General features: G+C 46.8%; 1 protein-coding gene across 1 annotated transcript; it reads left to right on the top strand.

The window, feature by feature from the left end:
* Positions 1 to 233: 233 nt before the first annotated feature.
* ERO1A (endoplasmic reticulum oxidoreductase 1 alpha) lies at positions 234 to 23,262 on the top strand. Its single transcript, XM_080394408.1, has 15 exons — positions 234 to 536; positions 8,877 to 8,996; positions 10,608 to 10,691; positions 12,656 to 12,694; positions 13,175 to 13,248; positions 13,341 to 13,414; positions 13,895 to 14,015; positions 14,746 to 14,783; positions 16,960 to 16,986; positions 17,157 to 17,249; positions 19,147 to 19,393; positions 20,151 to 20,220; positions 20,609 to 20,695; positions 21,226 to 21,359; positions 22,993 to 23,262. The coding sequence occupies exons 1-15, from the start codon at positions 429 to 431 to the stop codon at positions 23,051 to 23,053; spliced, it is 1,377 nt and encodes a 458-aa protein (XP_080250534.1). The 5' UTR covers positions 234 to 428; the 3' UTR covers positions 23,054 to 23,262.
* The last annotated feature ends 369 nt before the right edge of the window (positions 23,263 to 23,631 follow it).

The raw sequence follows: 23,631 nt of genomic DNA, 5'->3' as shown, positions 1-23,631 counted from the left end.
GACCTGGGCCACAGGTCTCCCCCCCGGGACGCCGGGCCGATTGCTGCGCTGGCACGGCAGGCAGACCCGGGACAGCGCCCACACCGCAGTGCCCGGCCGCTGCCGAGGGCCTCGGGTCAGCAGCACCTTTGCGGGCGCGGGCTCTGACCGCGGGCTGGCTTTCGCCCGCCTCCCGGCAGGGCCACCCTGTCCCGACACAAGTGAGTCACCGCGGGCGAGAAGTTGGGCAGCCTTCCCGGGCCGCCTCCCCGCTGCCCGGTGAGGGCCCGGACGCCCTTCCGCTGCCGGCAGCCCCGCGGGCCGGGCCGGGCCGGGCCCTGCTGCGTGCGGCGCTGCGCGTAGCCGGCGGCGGCCGCGCCCCCGGCGAGGGGCGGTGCGGTGCGGTGCGCGGCTTCTTCAGCCGGCAGCGGCGGTGCTGGCGTGGCGAGATGGCGGCGGGCAGAGGGGTGCTGCGGGTGCTGGGGCTCGCTGCTCTGCTACTGCCGGTGGTGCCTTGCGGGCCGCCTGGAGCGGCGGAGCGACGCTGCTTCTGCCAGGTGGGCTCTGCTGGGGAACGGGGCAGGCGGCGGCGCTCTGCGTGGGGCTGGGGCTCCTGCCCTCGGGGCGGGCGGCCCTTCCGTGGGCACCGCTGGGCGCAGGTGCCTCAGCGCCTCGGCTCCTCTCCGAGCATCGGGAAACCTGCTGGGAGGTGTCTAGAGCAAAGGGACTCAGGGGGTGACTTCTGCCGACTGAGCAGCCCCGTGCCCTCTTCCTTGCCTTCTTAACTGTATTCTCTCCCTGCCCCTAGCAGGAAAGGTGAGTGTTTCAGCTGGGGATGCAGGTCTTCCCAAACCACCCAGGTACCTCTTGTCAGCTGTGTCAGGGATGTGTGTTGCTCCAATGCCTGGGAGCTACCACATCCCTCCTCCTGCAGGTCTGCCTTTGCTGTTCCTCCCAACTGCTCTCCAGGAGAGTGTGATTGCAGCAGGTGCCTGTTACCCTACCCTACCATGCCCAGGGGTGAGCTGGGCTGCCCTGCTTGTTAAAGCTCTTCCAGGATTAATTCCCCTTGTGCCAGGCATGATACTGTCTGGCCTGGTGCACTTGGTGCACTTTCTGTTGATGTACAGTGATGAAGGGAACTTGGTACAGTCAACCAAGAGGTGAGACCAAGGAGCTGGATTTTGGGGGAACAGTCACTATGCAGATTCCTTTTGACTTAACTTTGAATATCTGAGATCAAGGAGCAGTGATGATACAATGCACATAGTGAACTTCTTAAAAGGAAGCTACTGTAAAGCCTATTCTTGCTGTATTAACATTATAGTGCTTAAATGTGAGTGAGAAATTGAGAGTGGAGAAAGAAAACAAATGCAGTTCTGTGCTTGGCGTTGACTTTATGCTCTGGATGAGTCTTGACACTTCAGTATTGTGTGGAAATGGTAAATACAAGGTATGCTGGTAAAGAATTGCACAACGTGTGTCAGTTCTGTATCTCTATAGGGGTTTTGCACGTACGCTTCCTCTGTAGTTGAAGTTTGTCTCCTAAGGATTGAAATCTGAGTCAAGAGTGTGGTATGGGGTAAGAAGCCCAAACCACTAAATGAGTTGGTATAGTAGTGGCTCGCAGGCTTTTTTCCTTGGGTAGGAGGAACTGGCGTACTTTTTACACTGTTTGTTGCAATGCACTTCTTGTTTATGGAGTAGCATATGCTTTGGTTTAGTTTTCAATATAAGTGTTCAGGTTCAAGATTTTTTTTTCCAGACTTTATTGCCTTTGGGAAAGTGTGTTATGTAGGGTGGCATTTCTCAGCCTTACTAACCACTTAACCTTATAAAAACCACCTCAGGTAATGAGGGCTGCCTCATCTTTTTGTAAAAAGAAAAATAATCTGATCATCTTGTGCAGAACTGGTCTAGTGGTTTTTATTTACCACCAAATAAAATATATAGGGCAAGCCTTAAATGATATGTTTTACCTCCCCTTACATACTTGAAGGCCTGGGTATAGCTTTTGGGTTCCTCCTGTGAACCATCTCTTGCTGTCTTATGAGCTTGTCAGATTAAGAAACCTTGTTGTAGGGTGAATGGAAGAGCTTTGACTTGTGTATCAGCCTGCACTGGGACAGCTGACAAGGGCTGCTTTTGAGACTGCTTGCTCTAGCAATATTTCAAATGCTGACTTAAGTGAGCCGTAATTCTGGAATGGGTGTTGCAGTCTTATCTCTTTGTACTGTTAAGAGCAATGCCTCACCTGCTTTTTTTTACTGTTATTTTAGCTCCTCAATTGCTTGGAGAGGTTGCTAACCAGTCCTGAAACTTTCATTAGAAACATCCATCTGTTACTAAAAATGCTGAAGTTTCACATACTCTTTCTGCTTTCCAATCTGTCTCATTAGTGCTGAATAACATTTCGATATCGGAGTTCCCTCGAACTTTACAGACAGCTCATCCCCCACCCAGATATTCCTGTTTGTATTAATGCTTTAGTCAGCCATGAATCAGTTCTATGTGTTCCTATTAATTATTGCTCATTTGTTGTTTACAGACTGATGTAGTTGCATTAAGGATGTGCTGCAGGTGTTTGGCAGACTGGGATTTTGATGAAGTTTCCGGCCTGGCAGAGGGCTGGTTTCCTTCGGGGGTGTTTCTGTGGCCAGTATGCCATCATTAGGGGTGAGTCTGGGCACTGAGAGGTACCTTGTTGTTACCTGAACACACTTTCAAGCCACTCTTGCGTTCTTGTTAAATTGATGTTCACCCAACAGCCTCCAGGGCAGGAATTCATACCTAGCACAGTTCCTGATCTCTCTGGGGTGGCTCAAAAGGTACTTTTGAAGTGCAGAGCAGCTGCAGATCCTTCTTTGCTAGCAGATGCTTGGACGTGCCATCTGACAGCACTTCCCCTCTGTGGTTTAACCCCATCCTGAGGCTCTCACACAAGATTTGCTTCTTGGTGAGCTCCAGCAGCCACAGTCCTTGTTTTCTGGGTGAAGGATGGGGGAGAAAGCACCTGGGCTGGCATATACTGCTTCAGGTCAGGTGCTGCGCGTGACTGTCCTCTCCTGGCTGCCAGCTCCTTGCTTAAAGTGTGCTGGCAAGGATGGAAGGGAGAACTAGCTGGAGCAAGTGCTACAAGCAGAGCCACAAGTCACTTGTGTGGGGCGACTGCAAGGAAGTTTCTTCTGGGCTAGTAGGGAAAGCATCTGCTTGTCATCAGCCTGGGACTGGTGTGGCTTGTCTAGAAAAGCAGGCAGCTGCCAGTGAAGTTGGTACAGGCTAAAAGCAACTCCTTGGCCACTGTAGCATTTCACCTTGAGCTTGAGTTGGAACTACCAAAGAAATACAGAAGGGTGCAAGGTCCCACATTACCACAAGAGAGGGGATCCTTCTGCTCTATGTGGCAGTGGTGAGGCTGCACCTGAGGTGCTGCGTCCAGTTCTGGGCTCCTTGGTACAAGAGAGACATAGATATGCTGGAGCCAGTCACGTGAAGGGACACAAGGGTGATGAAGGGACTGGAACATCTCTCCTATGAGGAAAGGCTGAGAGAGCAGGGACTGTTTAGCCTAGAAGAAAGATGGCTCAGGGGGATCTTATGAATGTGTGTAAATACCTAAAGGAGGGGGCAAAAAAGGAGCCAGGTTCTGAAAAAAGCCTGATGCCTAGTGACAGGACAAAGGACAACGGGCACAAACTGAAACACAGGAGGGTCCATCTGAACATCAGATAATACTAGTTTACTGTGAGGGTGACCAAGCACTGGCAGAGATCACACAGGGAGGTTGTGGAGTTTCCCTCCTTGAGGTTATTCAGAAACCATCTAAACATGATCCTGGGCAGCCAGCTCTAGGTGGCCCTGCTTGAGCAGGGGGATTGGACAAGATCACTTCTAGAGGTTCCCTCCAGCCTCAGCCGTCATTTATTCCCTTCCCTGTGCCCTATTTTAGCTGCAAGTGGGAAATGCAGAAAAGTTTGCTGCCTTTCTTGCCCAGCCGCGCAGTAGATGGTGGTGTATGGGTCTGGGATGGAACATGTAGCAAGAGAAGAAAGCCCTAAATCCACTGCCCAGGGGACATTTCAGTGACACTGAGGAAAGCAGAAAGAGTTGGGGAGAGACAGACCAGCAGTGCAGGGAAGAGCAGACTACGGGAGCCTGGGAGGGTAGTAAAGGAAGATGAAACAAAGGCCAGTCCCAAGGATTACACAGTCCACGTGTGGTGGTGTTTCAACTTGTGTTATGCATATAAGGTGGGTACGTCAGTGTGTCAGTGTTAAGGGATTGAGAGCGGCTGTTGTAGAGGGCCAGCCAAATGCCTTCCTCAGTGCTTACTCAGCAGCCAGTGTCACTTGTGTCATTCCTGTCCCACCAGCAGCTCCGTTGCATCTCTATCTGCTGGGCAAACCCAGCCCTGCCTGTCAGTCTCATGCTGGGTGGAGTGAAACCCATTGCTGCTGCTGCTCAGCTCGGTGATTCACAGATGCCAGCAAGCACATGGCACATGTTTGGGGCTGCATCAATTTCTGTTTAATCTTAAACTGTTCTAATTATTACAGGCTGAGGATGTAGATAAATACTTTAGGGAGGTGGAGGGAAAGTGTTTTAAGGCACCACCCATTGCAGGGCATGTTTGACACATGCTGTGGCTCAACTGCTCTGACAGCAGGAATTGAAATACAAAAAAGTGAGTCTGGCTGCATACAGGGCTGAAAGAAACTGGTTCTGGGGTAGCAGGCTGTCACAGAGCAAGAGGGAAATTGGGATGAAGACCATGCCCTGCTGAGTGGTCTGATACTGCCTGCTGCCCTATGTCTTAAAGCGGGTCAGTGCTGTTTGGTGGTAGCATCACTGGGGCTTTCATCTTGGTCTCTGAGGAGACTTGGCTCTTGATGCTGTCTTCTGTACCCCTTCAGCTGTGAACTCCGGTAGGTTGGGCACATACAGGCGGTATGACCATGCCTGGCTGAGCTTTTTTCTCAGCAGCCTGGTGGCTTAGGAGGCAGAGCAAGAAGGTAAGCAGGCCAGTGATGCCTGATTAGCTGTGTGCAGGCTAGGGAAATTGCCTGTTTCTGCACAGTCTGACTGAAATCCTTAGAGGAAGAAGGAGTTTTCTCTCTGATTTGAGCAGAGCTCATGTTTTCCCCAGCATTTCCCCTCTGTGCTGCCCTCGTAGGCATGTTCTTGGTGGCATTGTGGCTAATCTTCCTACCAGTGCTTTTCTAAACTGAGCAGTGGATGTTAGGAGATCTCCAAAGTATGACCCCCATCTACTCCTGAGAGCTGTGGGAGCATCTGCAGTGCTTCACTCTGGGTTATTTTCAGGATGATGTTTTGTCAGGTTGGTTCTGGCTTGAATTGGTCGCTAGATATAGCAAAGACAGGCCTGGTGCAAATGGTGCGTCCTGTTTCAGTTGAGGGCTTACTGGGTGCTCCAGTGTTACCTCTTACAGGGGTGTCATTGCCTTGGTGTGACATGTTTGTCTAGTGTGGATACAGAGAGCAGCTGAAGATTATTCACAGATCTTTTTGTAGGCCACTTATAGAATGGGTCTAAAAGCTGCCTGCCTCAAATGATGGCAAGTTTCCAGGAAATAAAAAATGTGGTTAGTGGGTTGTTTTTTTTTTTTTGTTGTTGTGATCTGTTTGGGTTTTTTTCCCCCTTCCTAATTTTGAAACAGCTTTAAATTGGGTAACTGGATTAGCAAATTGTTGCTGGTTTTTTTACAGGGGTGATTCAGGCTAGTGGAAAGCTTAATTACTGTGCTGTTAACCTTCATTGCCATGCAATATGCATGACAGAATGCAGTACATGTGTGAGGGTGATGCGGTGGGCTTCAATGTGAACACTAGAAATAGAAGTGAGCCTCCAAATCATGGTGCCTTAACAAGAATGATTTGCTCAAGTGGAGCAGGGCATTCTGGCATGCTCTGATTGATTTCCCTTCACTCCCTCTCAAATCAGTGTGGCTAAGCCCAAAATATCAAAGCCCTTTTGAAAAAAAGCTGTTTCCAAAGTGCTGATTTGGGCTGTAGAGTAGTCTGGGGGCTAGCGCCAGGATTCCTTTCACCTCTGTCCAGGGTGGCAGGAAGAAACTTGCCCTTGCCTTTAAGGTGCTCTGTGCTTAATCCAGGCTATTTCCCCACCACCACCCCCTCCCCATTTCAGACTATGTGCTCTGAGGGCAAGTGCTCCATTTCTGCCCTCCTTGCAAGAAGGAGGGTAGGGAGCTTCATTTCCACAGTAGTAATTATAATGCTTTATGTAAGTCGATGTGTAGCTCTTGTTGAATTATCTGAGGGCTCTCCGGAAATGCGTCAAGGCAGGTGGCTCATGTTTCTCACGTGGTGCTGTTTTTCTCTCTGTACACAATATATTTTGCTCTAATTGTGAAGGCTGGAGTAGCACCTCTGCTTTGGATTCAGCGAAGCTTTTTCTTGAGGCTTGCAGGATTTTACTTGCTTTCCTGGGTCTGATTGCAGAGATGCCTGTGGCTTTGGTCATCTGCTGCTTTTTCTGCAAGGAGGGTGATGCCTGCTTCTGTTTGCTGTCCCACAGCGTTCAGCAACCCTTAGGCTGGTTGAGTGCTTTAAAAGTAGGAAAAGGGGGAGCCCCTTAAATACAATTCAGCACCTTCTTAGGTCTTGTACATCCCCTACCTGCTTGTTTGTTCCTGGCCTCCCCTGGGGAGTTGCCACTCAGCAGTGTGCTCTGTTACGCTTCACAGGATCTGCCTGTGCCGGTCTTTCCAGGCTTATTCTGCTTGTCCCTGCTTCCAGCTTTCCTGTGCACAGAGAGAAGGCAGAGATTGCACGTAACCCCCTAGAACAGTGTAGTGGGGAGGACATCGCTTCTGTGCTGTCTGCTACCAGGGCTTTGTAGGCTTTCTGGGACAGAAGTGGTAAGAGGCTTTCTTATCACAAGCTGTGGCAAACATCCCATTCTTTGCTTTATAAATCAGCAATATCAACTTAGAACAACTCTCTCATCTTAAACCCCTGAATTTATACCAGGGAATGACAGCTTGCCATGTGTTGCTATATCAACATCCAGAAAAAATCCTTGGTGTGGTGTTGAGAGTGAATGAGTATTAAGACTTGATTTTTGTCGGGGTGATGGGATGAGATCCACCCCAAGGTACTGAGGAAGCTGGTGGGAGTGTTCACCAAGCTGGTCTCCATCATTTATCAACAGTTCCTGCCTAACCAGGGAGCTCCCAGTTGACTGGAGGTTAGCCAATGTGATGCCCATCTACAGGAGGGGCAGAAGGAGGATCCAGGGAACTACAGGCCTGTCAGCCAGACCTCAGTGCTGAGGAAGGTTATGGAGCTGACCATCCTGAGTGCCATCACGTGGGATGTACAGGACAGCCAGGTGATCAGGTGCCATCAGCATGAGTTTGTGAAAGACCCATCCTGCTTGACTGCCCTGATCTCCTTCTATGGCAGGGTGACCCTCTTAGTGGGTGAGGGAAAGGCTGTGGATATTGTCTACCTGGATTTTAGTAAAGCCTTTAGCACCATTTCCCACAGCGTTCTGGAGAAACTGGCTGCTCATGGCTTGGACAGGTGTACTGTTCCCTGGGTAAAAAACTGGCTTAACTTATTGTGCTCTACAGCTTCCTGAAAGGAGGTTGTAGTGAAGGTGGGGGGCAGTCTCTTCTCCCAGGTAACAAGTGATAGAACAAGAAGAAATGACCTCAACTTGCACATGGGGAGGTTTAGACTGGATATTGGGGAAAAGTAGTCTTCACCAAAAGGGTTGTCAATCACTGGCGCAGGCTGCCCAGGGAAGTGGTGGAGTCACCATCCCTGGAAATATTCAAAAGCTGTGTAGACATGGCGCTTGGGGACAGGGTTTAGTGGTGGGCTTGGCAGTGCTGGGTTAACAGTTGGACCTGATGATCTTAAGGGTCTCTTCCAACCTAAACAATTCTATGATTCTATAATGTCCCTGAGCACTCATCAGACATGCAAAACTACTTCTGTGTTGGCAACTCTGTCATCCAGACAGTAATCTATGTGTCAGAAAGCCATGGCTGCAGTTGTACTACTTTTTTTTTTTAATAAAAAACTTTTTTCTCCAGGGTTTGCACAGTTTGTTGAGTTGTTCAGGATGATGCAAGAAGCATTGGCTTTCTACATCAGATTTAGAACAAATTGCTAAATGGCTCTGAGGCAAGGAGAGAGACTGTTGCAGTTGTGATTCTGATTGTATCAAAAAAATGGCTTCAGCGAAGTTGATTAACTACAAGGACTTTCTTTGAGTGCTGTAATCTTTGGTGGCATTGTTGTTGCCGAACTGGTCCCTTATGCAAATGCCAGCTTTCACCTGTATGCCATCCTGCAGCCCTGACATCCTGAGGCTAGTCTCAAACAGGAACCTGAGCTGGGCGTATAGGTGGCTCACAGCTGTTACAGCAGCCCATATCCAGCTTCTTTTCTTGCTGGAGGTGGCCCTGGAAACATCTGTGATCTCTACAACTGTGTCTGGTATGTGGACGAGGGCTGTGTGACTTTTGTGTATGTGTGTGACAGTCTAGTTGAATGTGCCTGTCATATCTGCTTTTTAGAGATGGAAGAGTCCATCTGATGCCTATTACTCTGACATCAGTGAATTCTAATATATCAATGTGTGTTAAAGTGTTCCCAAACAAAACTGCCTGTCCCCAAGCAACAAGTAGAGGACCCATCCTAAAGGGTGCATCAAAAGTTCTCTGACAAATTAGCAGTCTGGTTTGATGTTGTTTAATTCAGGTTACACTTACCTAGTTGACTGACTGGTAAAAGGAAAGAAAATTGGGTTTTTTGGGGTTTTTTTCATTGTCTGCAGTGTTAAAAAGTACTGGTGAAGTTGTTAGTGTTCAGTGTGTTTTGGTTTTTTTTTTTTAATCCAACAGGTTACTGGTCATTTAGATGACTGCACCTGTGATGTGGAAACCATTGATGCCTTCAACAACTACAAGCTTTTTCCTAGACTGAATGAACTTCTGGAAAGTGACTATTTTAGATACTATAAGGTAATTTTCTCATGCAAGAATTGTATTTCTTTTGTGTGCTGCTTTTTTTTTTTTTTTTTTTAATCTCCCTTGAAATTATTGCTGATCTCTTTAAAGTTAGTTACCTGCATTTTAATCCTGATCTGTTAAGAATGCAGTTAGTAAGTGGGACTCTTCTATTATCAGGAGAATCTTGATGTGGTACAACATGCTTATAAGATGCATACAGTTTTAAAGATACTTTTTTTTTAATGCATTTTTCCCTCTTAAGCAGTAGAAAAATGAAGTAACTTCTTTTGTTGAGCTGTGGCTCAAAACTGTTGATGACCAGAGAGCTGCATTGCATAATGAGGGTATTCATAGTGTGTCCCCATTGATGTGGAAAACCTGGTTTAGTCACCAGACCTGCAGGTGAATGGAGGGTTGTTACTGCCAGACCTTCATCACTGGATGGATTCTGCTCCCATTCGGTGAGACTGCATGTATATGACTACATGTGGGACTTGTCTGAGTGTGCTTGGGTCGTGGAGCAGTATTTTACCTGTTGCATACAGATACTTAACAGTGATTGTTGCCTGATTGTTTCCACAGACAAAAATAAATAAATAAGAGTATTTACTCTTCTGTAAGAACAGTTCTAAAAGTTCCCAACTTCACTGCACTGCAAACCAGAACAGGTGCATAGGTAAAATCACTGCTTTTTCCCTGCTCCCCCTCTTTATCAAACCAACAACATCTTGTTAACTGTTAATTGTTTTGGAAGAACAATACTTGATGCCAGCTCACAGAAAAGAAAGAGTAGGATTTGTCAAAGAAGTTAATGTCCTTTCCCCTCCCAGTGTTGGGATTTGTAATGCAAATACTAAGGTTGGTCTGAATGGAGCATGAATGGAGATGTCCATGTGTGAAAGCACCGGAAGAAACAGCAAAGCAAGGATTAAAAGAATCACCTGCACTGATAACAAGGGCATGAGCAATAGCAATCAATCTAGTAAACACAAAGGAATTAATTGTTCCTGTCAAGCCCAGAAGTCTTGCACACTAACAAGTCCAGAACACAGGTGACTTGACAGCAGAAGGCCTGCACCCTGGCTGCAGGGGGGTGGCAGCCAGGCTTCAGCACATCCTTCTGTTCCTCTAACAGAGAGGCAGGCTGTAGTCCTAAGCTGCCCCAAACAAGGAAACAAAATCAATGGGGAGCAAACTTCCACCGAAGATTCATGGAGAATGAAGTGAGCAGTATTCCAAGGCCAAAGATTGCCCCATAGTAGCTGTTGGCTCCTGAAGGGTACAACCCACCTGGCCAAAACCCAGTTTGTCATTGCTCAACGGGAGTCTTGGGATGTGATTAAGAATTGGTGGCTTGTGTCCTGTCTTCTGTGTTACCACAAGCAGTCCTGGCCAGGCTGTCTGGGTGCCCACATCTCATATGAGACAAGTGAATGAGTATGATCAACTCTAAGATAAATAACACCATCTGTTTCCACTCTGACTGCACTTGACCTTGCACTAAGGTCTGTTGTCTGAAACCTTGTGCTAAGGCGCTGAAGATGTGTGTCAGTAAACTGGGGTGTGGAAGATTGGCTTAGTTGCATGGAGGAAATGTGTAACAGGCTAATATGTTACTTGTAGGTAAACCTAAAGAAACCTTGTCCTTTTTGGAATGAGAACAGTCACTGTGGAATACGAGACTGTGCCGTAAAGCCCTGCCCATCTGTAAGTACCAAACCTATTCTGTTACAGCTCTTCTGTATTTGGCTTTTGCAGACCAAGAGGAAGAAGCCAGCAAATGACGTACTCCTAGCATTATTGTAGCTATAGCAGAACTGTAGCTGTGATGGAGCTTTCATAGGTGCAGTAATACTGGTATCCATGAGAAAGGCCAAAATGCTAAATTATGAAAGTTTAAAGAAAGGCTAGGCTTTTAATAGCTGACCCTCTGTGAATGGCCAAAAACGTGTCTGATCCCTCTTTTATTTTTGATGTTAGTGAGATGTTTTTTTGGGTAAATCCACTGTTGTTACAAGAAGTGCCTCTTGTGTTAATTGCCAGGATATTTGCCCTGTTGACGCATGAGCTACACTGTAATTTGCGGCTTTGGCTGACGAATATGACAAGGCCCTCTCCAGCCCTCTCTCTCTCTCGATGTGAAATGGCTCTTTGAGTCCTCTGTTTCCCGGTACAAAAGCAAATGCTCTTGTCCCTGTATCCTGGACAAAAAAGTTTTGTTATCTGAGCTAAAAGAAACTATCTTGACTTCAGGTGTCAGCCTGAAAAGAAGGGAATGAGAAAGTGAATCAGAACTTGGTTACTGGGTTGATAGAGGTGGAGAAAGTGCCACCCAGCCTGGCTTTGTGGGTTGTCAGCCAGCAACAAACAGCCTGTCTTACCCTCTCACTTCTCTCTCGAGCAGTTTTTGTGCTAATGGCACGCAGGGGTATGCCATGCCGGCAGTGCCGTGAGTGCTCTCAACGGAAGAGGCCTCCTCACCCTACTTGCATGTGTGTTTCTAACTCACTGGTTTATATTTCTGTCTGATTGAAAGTATGGTGCAGTGAAGCAGATGTCTGCCCCCGTCACCTGGCAGCTCTGTGGTAACCTGGTACAGGGTAGCTGTTGGCTGAAAAGAACCTGTCTAAGTTGACGTGACACCCTGAAGGAATCTGGTACAGGTGTGTGTGCGAGCATCACCTGTCACATAAATTCGGATACGTACGTTAAGTTCATCTGTCTTCTCAGCAGCTACCCTACCCCTCAAATGAGTGTTCTTTGCTTCCCTAGTCTTCAGAAAGCACCTATTATGGACCCAAAATGGAATGATGATTTTTTTTTTCTTAATAATCCTACATTTTGTTTAAATACTTCTTTTTTTCCTTAAAAAGGATGGGTTTGCTAATGATTATGACCAGTGTGACAGAGTAATATTACAGTTATGTTAGTTTTAGCTAGACATTGTTCTTATTTTAAGAACTGACTGTCACTGCTGGTTTTAGGTATTTTCATTTGGGTCCGTTTCACTCCGAAAGTGACAAAAATTACTCTTATTCATTGCTTATTTTTTCACTTCCTGTGCTATTTGGCATCATAGTATTTGCTCCTGCAGTGCCAAAGTGGTTTTATTGCCTTCCTACTGATGGAGGAAATGGAAGTTGAGGAGAATTTAGGGCCTGATTCTTGTGCATACTGCTCAGGTTGTGTGGGGCTGGCAGGCCTGACATTATGTGATAGAATGTTAAAAGGGAGGTTTTTGGATGACGTGTAAAAGGGGTGGTCGATGCAATATCTGAGGAGGTGCCTGGGCTCTGGCCAGGAATGCCAACATCACCAGGAGACAGGATGTCAGACATCAGCTGGTCAGAGGCAACTCCAGCTCCTCTGAAGTTTATGTTGGCTTCCTCAACCTGGTGCTTGGGTAAGCAAAATATAACCTGACGTAGCATCTGTGGAAGGCTGCTGACCTTTTGAGGAGTCTTGCGAAAAATCAAAATAAAATGCCAAGACTATTGCTTAACCTTAGTCTGTGGAGGAGCCAGAATGTGGGATCCGTTGTAAGCTGAGCTGAGTGCTTTGATTACCTTCTAACTTCTAGAAACTGTGGTAACCTTCCTAATCTTTCTCAAAGATTAGGCTGAAAGCCTCATCAGCCCTACATGTAGCACATGCTCAATTTTGTCTTTCAGGACGAAGTCCCTGATGGCATCAGGTCTGGAAGTTACAAGGTAGGTGTGTCTGTGTGTGCAAAATGGTGCAGCCTATAGGACTGGCTTTGTGTCACTGCAGCTGATAAAAGCTGCCTTGATCAGATGGGCAGGATTTGTGTCAGGATGTACTTTGTGGCTAAATTTTTACCCTCTTCAAGTGTTTGGCATGCTATAGAGCCTTTGAGGTGGCTGTCCTGAAGTCAGGTATTCCCCTCCACTAACACAGAGCAGTTCAGCAGACTTCTCCAAGAGCAGGTATTGTCAGGCACAAAACGCTACTACGGCAGTACCAGAGGCCGCTGTGTGTCCCAGCAACAGCTACTGCAATTGCATGAGCCTCTGGATATCTGCAGACATCCTGTGGAAATACAGGGTGGGATGAATCATAAAAGTGTTTCTGATGCTTAACCTGGTTAGTGCATTAAAGGCAGAATTATAACAGCAGAAAAACTGTTTTTTAATGCTCCTCTCTCCCCACCCCTTTGCTTTTCAACCCAGTATTCTGAAGGAGCCAATAACCTTGAAGAATGTGAGGAAGCCAAGAGACTTGGAGCTGTTGATGGCTCTTTGAGGTTTGACTTCTTTTTCCACAATCCTTACTTCTCTTGAAGGAAACCTAGCCATCAGCGCTCTTTCTGATAGTCTCTTTCCACTTTCTTTGCAGTGAGGAAACCCAGCAAGCTGTGCTCCAGTGGACACTGCACGATGACTCTTCAGACAGCTTCTGCGAAGCTGATGGTATGGAGACCTGTTAGATCTGACAAGTCTTGTAATGGGATTTTTAAGCACCTCTGCAGAACTTTCAGGCCAATGTGTAATATTTCAGCAAACCTGGAGCATATATAGCATTTCGTCTCTTTTTTTTCTGCCCTGCTCTCAGTAATCTGAAAATAATATGATGCAAATGTTTCTGACAGCTTTGTTGCTCGTCAGGGTCTTGCTGTGTTCAGCAAGTTAGCAGCTTGGGTGGAGCATGCTCAGAGTTTGCTTTGCCATCAGTGGCATTGCACTCCAATAGCTCTGAAGGCTGGAGAGCTTTGCTCTGCCACAGTGGGTTGATGTGTAGCAAATATTACGCACCTGCCTCTCTGGAGAGGGATGAACTGGTCTCTGCTGGCAAGACTGTTCAGTATGCAAAGGGGTGGCTGGGTCAGCCTTGGAAGATGTCATTTTCCTTCAGCATTTCTTTTGTCACTGACCCAGTGCTCTGCTTCACAGACATCTATTCTCCTGATGCAGAGTATGTGGATTTACTCCTGAATCCTGAACGCTATACTGGCTACAAAGGACCGGATGCCTGGAAAATTTGGAACAGTATTTATGAAGAAAACTGCTTCAAGTAGGTGTTTTGGGAGACAGGTTCCACAAGCCTGCAGGCCCTGATTTTTTTTGTAGAGGGGCTGCGTGAGCTTTAGCTGATCCACTAATCCCCATTGTCCTGCTTTTGCTGCAACACTCCTGCAGTGTGGGCTGTCAGAGGAGGGGACAAGCCGTGTGGCTGCCCCGTGAGCCCGCTTGGCTGTTCTTTGTACCATGGCTCACTGATGCAAGCCCTGCAGTGTGGTGAGACAGCAGAGGCTGCACATATCTTGTGTGATGCTGTCCTGGACACACAGTGCCGTCCTCCCTGGCCGTTGCATGGGTGAGGTGAGCTCTCTTCCCTGGCTGCATGCTGTGGGTACTTCTGGGGCTGGTGCAGCGGTGAGCATTGGTCTGTAGTCCTGCCTGCTGTGGTCTCTCTAGGGATTTCCTCCCCGTTTGTACTAATGTATCACGTTGCACCAAGGCCACGGAATGATGTCCACTAGCACCTCCGTAGACACTTGAGTTTTCCTAGCTGTTTTTTTCTAAAGAAAGAAAAAGAACCCCCTCCTAAAACCAGAGAAAGCCACGTTTTGCTCTATCCTTTTCCTGTCTGAGCAAAGCCAAAGCACAGAAGGCGTTCTTAGATCTCCTTAGGCTATTTCATTGCAGAGAAGTAACTACTTGTGTGGCACTGGTTTTGCACAGCAAGGAGACAGTAACTTATTTACATATGTTATTTAAATTATTGTTTTATTTCCTTTTAGGCCTCAGAATGTAAAAAGACCTTTGGCACCTGGTAGAGGTGAGTCATTTATTTATCTCACTAAGTCATTTAGTAGTGTACTGATCCTAGGTTCAGGAACAGTAAATGCTCTCTGAGCTACTTCTACTGAATAAGTAGTACATTATAGCTCTTGATCAAGTGTAGAATTTTATGGCTAATGCAAGGGCACCTGGAAGGGTGGCTTTCTAGCATCCATCAGAGAAAGAAAGTCTGATTCTCCGCTCCTAGAAGAAATGCGAGCTTTGGAGGGACTGGGAGCAGGACTGAGCCCTGAGTTCCTCCTGGGTGCCTGGTTTCTGTACTTGGCAGTGCCAACCTGACTGTGATGGTCTGAAATGAGAAACCAGCTGGGATCCTCTCTGGAAACCATCCCGTAAGAGCAACTCTGTCCCAGAGGCTAAGGCTAGATGGTGTACATGAAAGCAGGGAAGGGTTTTGGAAGCGTAAGAGCTTCTTGCCCAAGGCTGCTAAGAGCCCCCACGTCTCCTGGTGCCCCATCCTGCCCAGCATCTAGAACATCATCAGCCTCACTCCCCATCTGTTTGGCCTGAACACTGCTCCAGCAGTACCCTCTGGGGTGATCTTTTTTCCCCAAAACTGTGTAGGTGCTTTCCCCCCTCCCTTGACCCTTGTGCAAAGGAGTGGCATTTCAGCAGCAGCACTGAAGGAAATGTACAATGTCCTTTAAAATATCAGTGCTTCCCTTGACCACCTCGATTGTTTAGGGCAAGAGCTGAATGCCATTGCACAGGTACATTGAGGGGAGGGGGAAGGACTGCTGTTTTGCAGATGAGGAAGCAGGAGGACATGAAATTGAAGGATCTGACCTGATACCTGCCAGAGTTGTTGCAAGTGACTAATAAACCGCAGGAAGCAGGGATTGGGTCTTTGAGTATCTTGTCGGAGATCATACAGGAGATCTCTGGCAGAGGTAGATATTTATGTCCCTTGTTTTCTGGTCTTTGCTTCAGCTGTGTGGTGGTTTTACTTCTGTTGCAAATATTGATCTTTCCTGTGTTGGTCAGGTTATTCAGTAGCATTGCTCATCTGATATGTTCGCTGCTACAGTTTGAGATGATGTATTCAGAACACTTCTAAACCTCCCTGGAGAGGCTCATTCTCTTGTCAGAGCAGATTAACAGAGCAATCTTAATGCTTGCGCTTTGGAGTTTAATTTTGGTCATGTGTAACTTTTGTCTCCTCTTTTCTCTCCCTCCACCACTTGTGCTTTTTTTCATCAGATGATGGAGGTGAGTGGCACTCTGTTTTTACTGATAACTGAAACAAAGTGGTGTCTTTATCATGCTGTCATGAGCTGTACTGTTAGATAATGCACCTGGTTAGCAAAATCATTATATGGACAAATCGGAAGTTGTCTGAAAGTTCTGCTGTGTTCAGGACCCTGTGGGGAGAGCCCTTTGAGCTCCCTGTCCCTGAGGCCAGCCCATCCTTGTGTGGAAGCCCAGCAGTTTTTTGAGAGTACAAGTCCTGTTTGAAGGTAGTCACTGAACTTCAGGAACAGGACTTGCATTGTGGTTTTCTTTTTTAGTGCTTGTTATCGCTGAGAAAGCAGCACTCAGGTTGGAGCTTTGAAAAGACTCATAGTCCCAACAGCCTCTGACAGCTGGTAGGAGCTGGATGCCCAGCTCCCTTAGGCCCTGCAGGGCTCATTTCTGGGAAGGGCTATGCCATGGAGCTTCTCACCCTCTGCAGCACTGGGCTTGTGTATATGCCATGTCATTTTGTCTCCAAATTATCTTCAAGTCATTTTATGTTCTCCAGATTCCTTTCAAGCATGTAGCAGGGGTAGTGTGAAACACCATCTTGTGTGATTGCACACACTTGGTTGCACTGTGTGGGTTGTTTGGTTTATAAAAATACCCCTTTCCCCACCCTGGCCAGAAGAGAAATGCAATCAGTGATCCTTGTTTCCCCCGCGCTTCTGTCAGCCCTCACCGAGATGGGTGGGAAAGACCATGTGCTATGTTTAGCTACTGCCACGCTGTGTTATAGAAGAATCAGGCAGAAGGGTGGGGAGGAAAACTATGGTCACGCTCTTCTGATGTTCCTTTCCCCCCTCCTGCAAACTGGAGTGGGCAGAGGCCTTCTGGAGGCTGGCATCAGAGGTGGTTTCAGGGCATCAGGCTTGGGCGGTACTCTCGAACTGATGTGTTTGTTTTCCTTTTGTTTCCAGGGCATATGTTTTACAAGTGGCTGAAAGGTAAGCCTTCTTCCAAACTTGGTTTCTCTTCCTTGGAGGAACCCAGAATGGCCAGGGAGCGGGTGGGAGTTACTAGCCACACTCAAGTGGGATTAGATTTCTGTCTGACAGCCAGGAGGAGAAAATTCAGCGTATGCTTTTAGTATCTTAAAATGCCCATTTCTTTTCAGGTGTCTGTGTAGAGAAACGAGCTTTCTACAAACTCATTTCTGGTCTCCATGCAAGTATCAACATCCATTTGAGTGCCAGGTACCTTTTACAAGGTAAATGCTACTTCCTGCCTTAGCTCTCCTGTGTCAGTCCTAAATTGACGCTTCTGTGGCTCTGCTAAATGCTAGCTGGAGCCTGTTCCAGCAGGGCTCAGCCTTCTTCTGCGCTCTTCCCTTCCCTCCCTCAGCACACAGGTTGTGTAACAGAATTAGAAATGCAGTTACCACATGCCTTCAGGTCTGACAATGGCTGGACTGTGCTCTGTACCAAGACTTCCAGCACGTATTCCTTCTGCTCTTCCTCCAAGGTTATTTTGGAGTGGGTTTCTGACTGCATATCAAGGCTGTTCCTTCCTAGCCTGTCTTTATGGCAGTCAGTTTAGCAGTAATCTCACCTAGACCGTGAAAGGAAATGCGTGGCTGGGCTTTCCAAAGACCCTCAATCCATTTCCATGTGCTGTTTCCATTTCCTTTGCTTGCCTTTGTCCATAAGTAGCTATCTGAAGAATCCAAATTTCAGCCCTGGGGCTGAAAATTGAGGGCAACGTCTGTCTCACGTGGCCAGAGGCTGTGGCATGCCACTCTGGCAGCGTGGGGTGCAGATTCTCACTGACTTCCTGAAGGATTTAGCCATGGTAGTTTAGAGTGGCATCTGCAGACCAAGCCTACCACCTTTATTATGCTAAAGCTTACAAAACTTAAGTACAGATTTAGAGATAGCTGTTGGAATTTGGATAAATAATGCAGATTTACCTAAGTAATTATACTTAAGTCTCTACAGCCCACATAGGCCTCTCCTTGATGATGTGAGTGAGACTGCTAGAGTTGGGGGATAGAATAACAAGAGAAAAATTAAAGGCAAGAGGTGAGTTGGGACTACAGAGAGGATTAGGAAAATAAGGTGGGCTACAGAGAGCCAAGTAAGTGTCTTTGGCGTGCATAGAAAGGGATAGCTTCTGTTATGGAAGGCTACAGAAGGTGATCTCTGTGCTGAGAAGGTGTTCCTTGCCTCAGCTTGATCCATGCAGGGATTTCTATCTGCAGGTGCCGTGGTTCTCTTGTAGAGAGCCGACCTCAGATCAGAGTTGAGAAGGAGTCCTTTCCTGCTGGGCTGGTGATCCACTGGTGAATTAGAAGATAAATCTTCTCCCTTTTTTTAATTTTTTATTTTTGTATGTCAGCTTGCTGTATTATATCTTCCACTACCTACTTTCTATAGTCATAAAATACTACATGATAGGATGAGCAAACAGAAATATTCTTTGTGAAACCTGCGGGCTTGATAACGGAAAATAGGGGCCAGTCTCCTCTGGTCCTTGGCTGCTTTTGTTCTTGCCTTTCCATAACGGAAGGAATTCTATGAAGATGTCCCTGTTCAGTAGGAAGCCTCCCAACCTCTGGCCCCCACGCCGCTTCCCAGTGCGGTGGGATCAGGAGGCCTGCACTGTCTGCCTCTGCAGGTGCTCAGACCAAAGCAGAGACCCTCTTCCAAGTTCTGCAGTTAAGCCAGTGGCTTTTGTGGGTAGGAGTGAAGGGACTCCTCACTTGCAGACAAATGTTGAGCTATCACCAGCTTACGTAGAACTGCTGGTCAGAAACAATCACTTTGCCTGCTGAGAAACTCTTCAACTGAGTCTCAACTCTTCAACTCAAACTATGTTTAAAATGGGCAGCCTCAATTTTTAGCTCTTGCCTCTAAGCCTGGGTCATGTTTTAAACCAACTGACAAAGGTCTGCAGGAGTTCTGCATTCCTTGGAATTTGAGTTTGGTTAAAAGCGTTGCCCCTCGACTCTTGAACAATTTGTGGTCGGTGAAAGGGCTGGGACTGTTGTAAAGCTTGGCTCTGCCTGATTAGAGTTACATTTCACTGTTCAGCTTGGGACGGTGGGAGGAGCTGAACCACAACTATACCCACCTGCCTCACGTCTTGGGTTTCTTTTGCTCTCTCAGAAACGTGGTCAGAGAAGAAATGGGGCCCCAATGTTACAGAGTTCCAGCAGAGATTTGATGAAGTCATCACCAGAGGGGAAGGTCCCAGAAGACTCAAGAACCTGTATTTTCTCTACCTGATAGAGCTGCGGGCCCTATCTAAAGTGCTGCCGTTCTTTGAGCGCCCAGGTTTCCAGCTGTACACAGGGAACAGAAGTCATGATGCAGAAGTGAAAAACTTACTGCTGGAAATTCTCCATCTGGCCAAGTAATTACATTCGGTACCTGGGGAGGATGGCTCTTTCAACCCTGGCATCTCTCAGTGTGCTTAACCTTTCGCTTAAAGCGCCTAGAAAGGCAGGTTCTGGGTTCTTTCTTGTGGTGGGACAGCATGATGTGTGCAGTAGCTTAGTATTGCTGGGATTACGTTGGTATCTGTGTTCAAATTACAAAATAGAGTAATTAGGCCCACAATTTAATAGTCTAGGCTGCCTCTTTGATTTAGCAGAATTGAATTTAATAACGGCTTAGATGTCAGCCCTGAAACTGGCTACTTGTTTGACTCATCTGTGGAATACCAGCCCTGGCTTTGTGGTTTTGACTAGAGAAAAAATTCTAAACATGTTGGTAACAGAAGTTTGGGCTATTGGACAGAATTTGGACTAAGAAGAATCAAAGATAGCGGAACCAGAAGGAAACGGGTATCTCCTAATGTGATCAATGCTTGAACTGATCTTGTCACACTCCTGTGCCTTCAGTGCTTACATCTGTTAGAAAACAGACTACGATTGCTTATAAACCATAGAGTGATGGCTGAAAATGTCTCCAGGGTGAGATGCAAGCTAAAACTGAGAGCCTTCAAGAGATGTAAGAAACAAGCAGCTTGCACTTAAAATGCATCTAGAGATGCCCAGTGTCTAACACCTATCAGTTTCACTTGCACACCTGACCAGGTACTTCTGCGGAGCTGGACTTCAGCCATACAAACAAACAGTGGAGAGCTAAAACTCTTCGTTTTATTTCAGGTCTTTCCCACTGCATTTCAATGAAAACTCATTCTTTGCGGGGAATAAAAGGGAAGCTGCTAAACTAAAGGTAATTTGCCACCCTACCCTTTGGGACTCTTGCTATCTAAAGCATGTTTTCTGGTGTGTCTGGGATAATACTAGATCTGAAAGGGACCCCAGTACGCTCAAGGTACTGGGTCAGGTATTTCCGATACAAAAGAAAGCAAAAAAGTGAAAGTGGAAAAAGAAAGCAAAGCTTTCTGCATGGTTTGGGCAGGTGTGGGTAACGACAGACAGTTGAGTGTGCCTTAAGGCAAGTGGTGAATTGACCCCACTTCAGGAGGCATCTCCCTCACTCAGTCCTGCTGAATTTAGCTTGAAGTCCAGGACTGATGCATTATTGGGTTTGGATTAATACATGGAAGAACTCCTAATTAGTGTGTAACCACGATCAACTTGAATGTCTCTTCCCCTAGGAGGAATTCAGGCTACACTTTAAGAATATTTCTAAGATAATGGACTGTGTTGGCTGTTTCAAATGTCGCCTGTGGGGGAAGTTGCAGGTAAGCTTTGTCAGCAGCTGGAGACATGTCTGGATGCACCTCATCTGATGGGTCTCTGGCACTTAGATGTGGTTCTCAGATACCAGTCAGCTCCTAGATACAGATCAGGGCTGCTCGAGCTGGTACCTAGCTCAGGCAGGAGGAAGCCTGCGTCCCTTTCCAGTGGAAAAATGGATTAAGCTGCTCCCTGAGAGAGGGGAGGGGGTGCAGAGCCTCTGGCAAGTGAGGCAGAGGGTGCTGTAAATCTGGGAGTTCATGGAGATGGGGAGATGGGCACTGGTGTTTACACATGGTCAAACCTAGCCAGGAAGCATCTGTGTGACAGCAGAGCTACCCAAGGAATACTAAATAAATAAAGCATCTTGGCTGTGTTCTGCTCCCTTCCCTGAGCTGTGTTAAGTCAAGTCCAGGTCCTGCTCTGTTAAGATGATGTTAACAGGGATCCTTGCAAAGATGGAGGGAAGTTAAACTTGTGAGTCAGGCCCTGGATGTCTCCCCAGCTGTTAAATGATCTTGTTTGTTGCGCACAGACGCAGGGCTTGGGTACAGCGCTGAAGATCCTCTTTTCTGAAAAACTCATAGAAAAGATACCTGAAAGCAGCTCTTCCTATGGGTTCCAGCTGACCAGACAAGAAATCGTTGCCTTATTCAATGCCTTTGGAAGGTGAGTTTGAGACTTTTTTTTTTTCTTTTTTTTTTTTTTTTTTTTTTTTCTCCTTCTCCCTCCCTCACCTCTTGCTTCTACATACTGCTGTATTACATCCTGTTTAAGTTTCAACAGATCTTACTGGCAATATTGGTGTTCACTCCCATTCTGGTCATATCTCACAAAGAAGCTTGCAAATATCAAATGATGATAATATGGCATGCAACAGTTGAAATAATTTAAAACAACTTCTTTATGTTTCTGTAAATAATTCAAGGAAGCATTTGTATTTGGTGATTTTTAAGAAACTGTGAGTCCATCCTTGGAGCACATGTTCCCCAGACAAAGGTTGCTGTTCTTGTTCTGTGCTCGCTTTAGAGCTCTCCTTCAAGCTGCTTGCTTCCACCAGTTCATTCCCAGATCTGTTTGTGGTGATTGCATTTAACAGGAATCCATCAGTCCAGCCCTTGCAGAAAGCTGGATGAAAAGGCTTTGGCAGAAGAGGGGGGTAATGAGGCCTTTAGAGGAGGGAACAGCAATAGCAAGACACTCTGGTTATGTGTTACCACTTCATGGTGGTGATGGATCAGAGTTTCTGGCAAACGGTTTTTACAAAGGATTCTCCCAGTGATGTTGCTGCTATGCTGAAGCTCAGGGGACCTGCTATGTCTCACTTCGGACCTACTGGTGTTACCTTCTGCAGTGTGAATTGCCAGCAATAGGGAGACCCTTAATGTGCGTCAAATCTGCAACAGCCCAAAGCACCCTTCCCTGGGATTGTTGTGGTGCTCCCCTCCTGAGCGTGGCTGCTGCATTCCCCTCACGCCAGAGGAGCTGGGCTTCCTTCTGCCTTTCTCTTGCTGTGTCAACACAGCCTTTGGAAGCAGCGTGGAGACTTATGGACCCTCTGAAGGTCTGCTTTCAGAGGAAGCTGAGGGCTGGCAGGCAAAAAGCCTTTTTCTGTCTTCCCTTCCCACCTCTGCTGCCCAGCTGAAACTCTAACCTGGAAGCCCTCTGCTGTGTGAAAAGACAGGGGCCAGGCAGCTCTTTTTCAGGCTTCCACCTCATGTCCCGCCTACCTGGATTAAAAGAGCATTTTAAAGCAGACCTCCATCTTTTGCTCCTTCAAAAGCGATTTGGGTTATTCAAAACCTTCCTAAACCAGTAGCTTTTCCCAGCTGGGAAGAGCAGAGCTCTCTTTGTGGGAGAGGTACTCACAGGCCACATCCTCGGAGCCAAAGCTGGCATCCTTGCCGATGCTCTGGGGGTAAAATGCATTCAGCAAGAAAAACTAGGTAGGTGATTCAAAGGAGCCTTCAGCAGAAACCAGCTTATATCACAAGGAGACTGTGACCTGCCTGCGCAGCTCATAATATTAGTCTGTTTCTTGACCTCTAGTTAATGGGTTTGTCTGATCACTGCTGTGCTCACTGTAACATCCAGTTCCACTGTGTTTCTTCAGTGTTTGCTTTAAAAAATCTGTGAAATTAGCGAAGGGCCAGGTTATCACCAGAACCTGATTTAGCTGATGTCTCTCTCCCCAGGAGCTGTTTGAAGCTTTACTCAATAGCACTTCTTTTCCCTTGAATTTTAAATAAAGTGTGATGTGTGTGTTACTCTAATGTTTCCCTTTTGCTTTCCTTGCATGCAGGATTTCAACAAGCGTCAGAGAACTGGAAAACTTCAGGAACATCTTGCACAATATGCGGTGAATTCATTGGAGAAAGAGAGACTGAAAGTTTTCTGGCTCGGCTGTTCTGGGTTCTCTAAAAATGGACAAACACCACCTTCCATCTCTCTCCCAACCACTACACCCTGAAGACCACTTGCTGGACCTCCTCTTCCTGATTGTCTGCAAACTGCTGATGACAAATATTTTTTACGAGGAAAGAAAAAGTTACTCTACATACAGTCTCCACTTATTTTTTTTTTTTTTTAAAGATATAAATTTATATGGGGGAAGGTCATTCTGAGTAACTTTGGATGTTGCTGTACTCTTCTGAGGGCTTAGACGCTTAGACCCATCTCTTTGCCTTCAGGAGCTGGAGGTAGGGCAAGAACTATGACACCCAATAAATTTGGGGAAAATTCCTTGTCTGCTCCATAATTCCAACTAGCCTCTTGCTTACAGTGTCTCTACACTAAGAAAAGGAAGAAAAAAAAAAAAAAAAAAAAAAAACAGCTAGCTGCCTGAGCTCTAGGGCTGTTGCTGTACCTGGGTGCCTTCCTCATCCTGGTGAACCACCCTTATGGCACCTGGCTGTTCCTGATGGTCTCTGCGGCCGCAGCC

This window comes from Falco punctatus, assembly GCF_963210335.1.
Source record: "Falco punctatus genome assembly, chromosome: 7".
Lineage (NCBI taxonomy): Eukaryota > Metazoa > Chordata > Aves > Falconiformes > Falconidae > Falco > Falco punctatus.
This window is presented reverse-complemented; position numbering and strand designations above follow the sequence as displayed.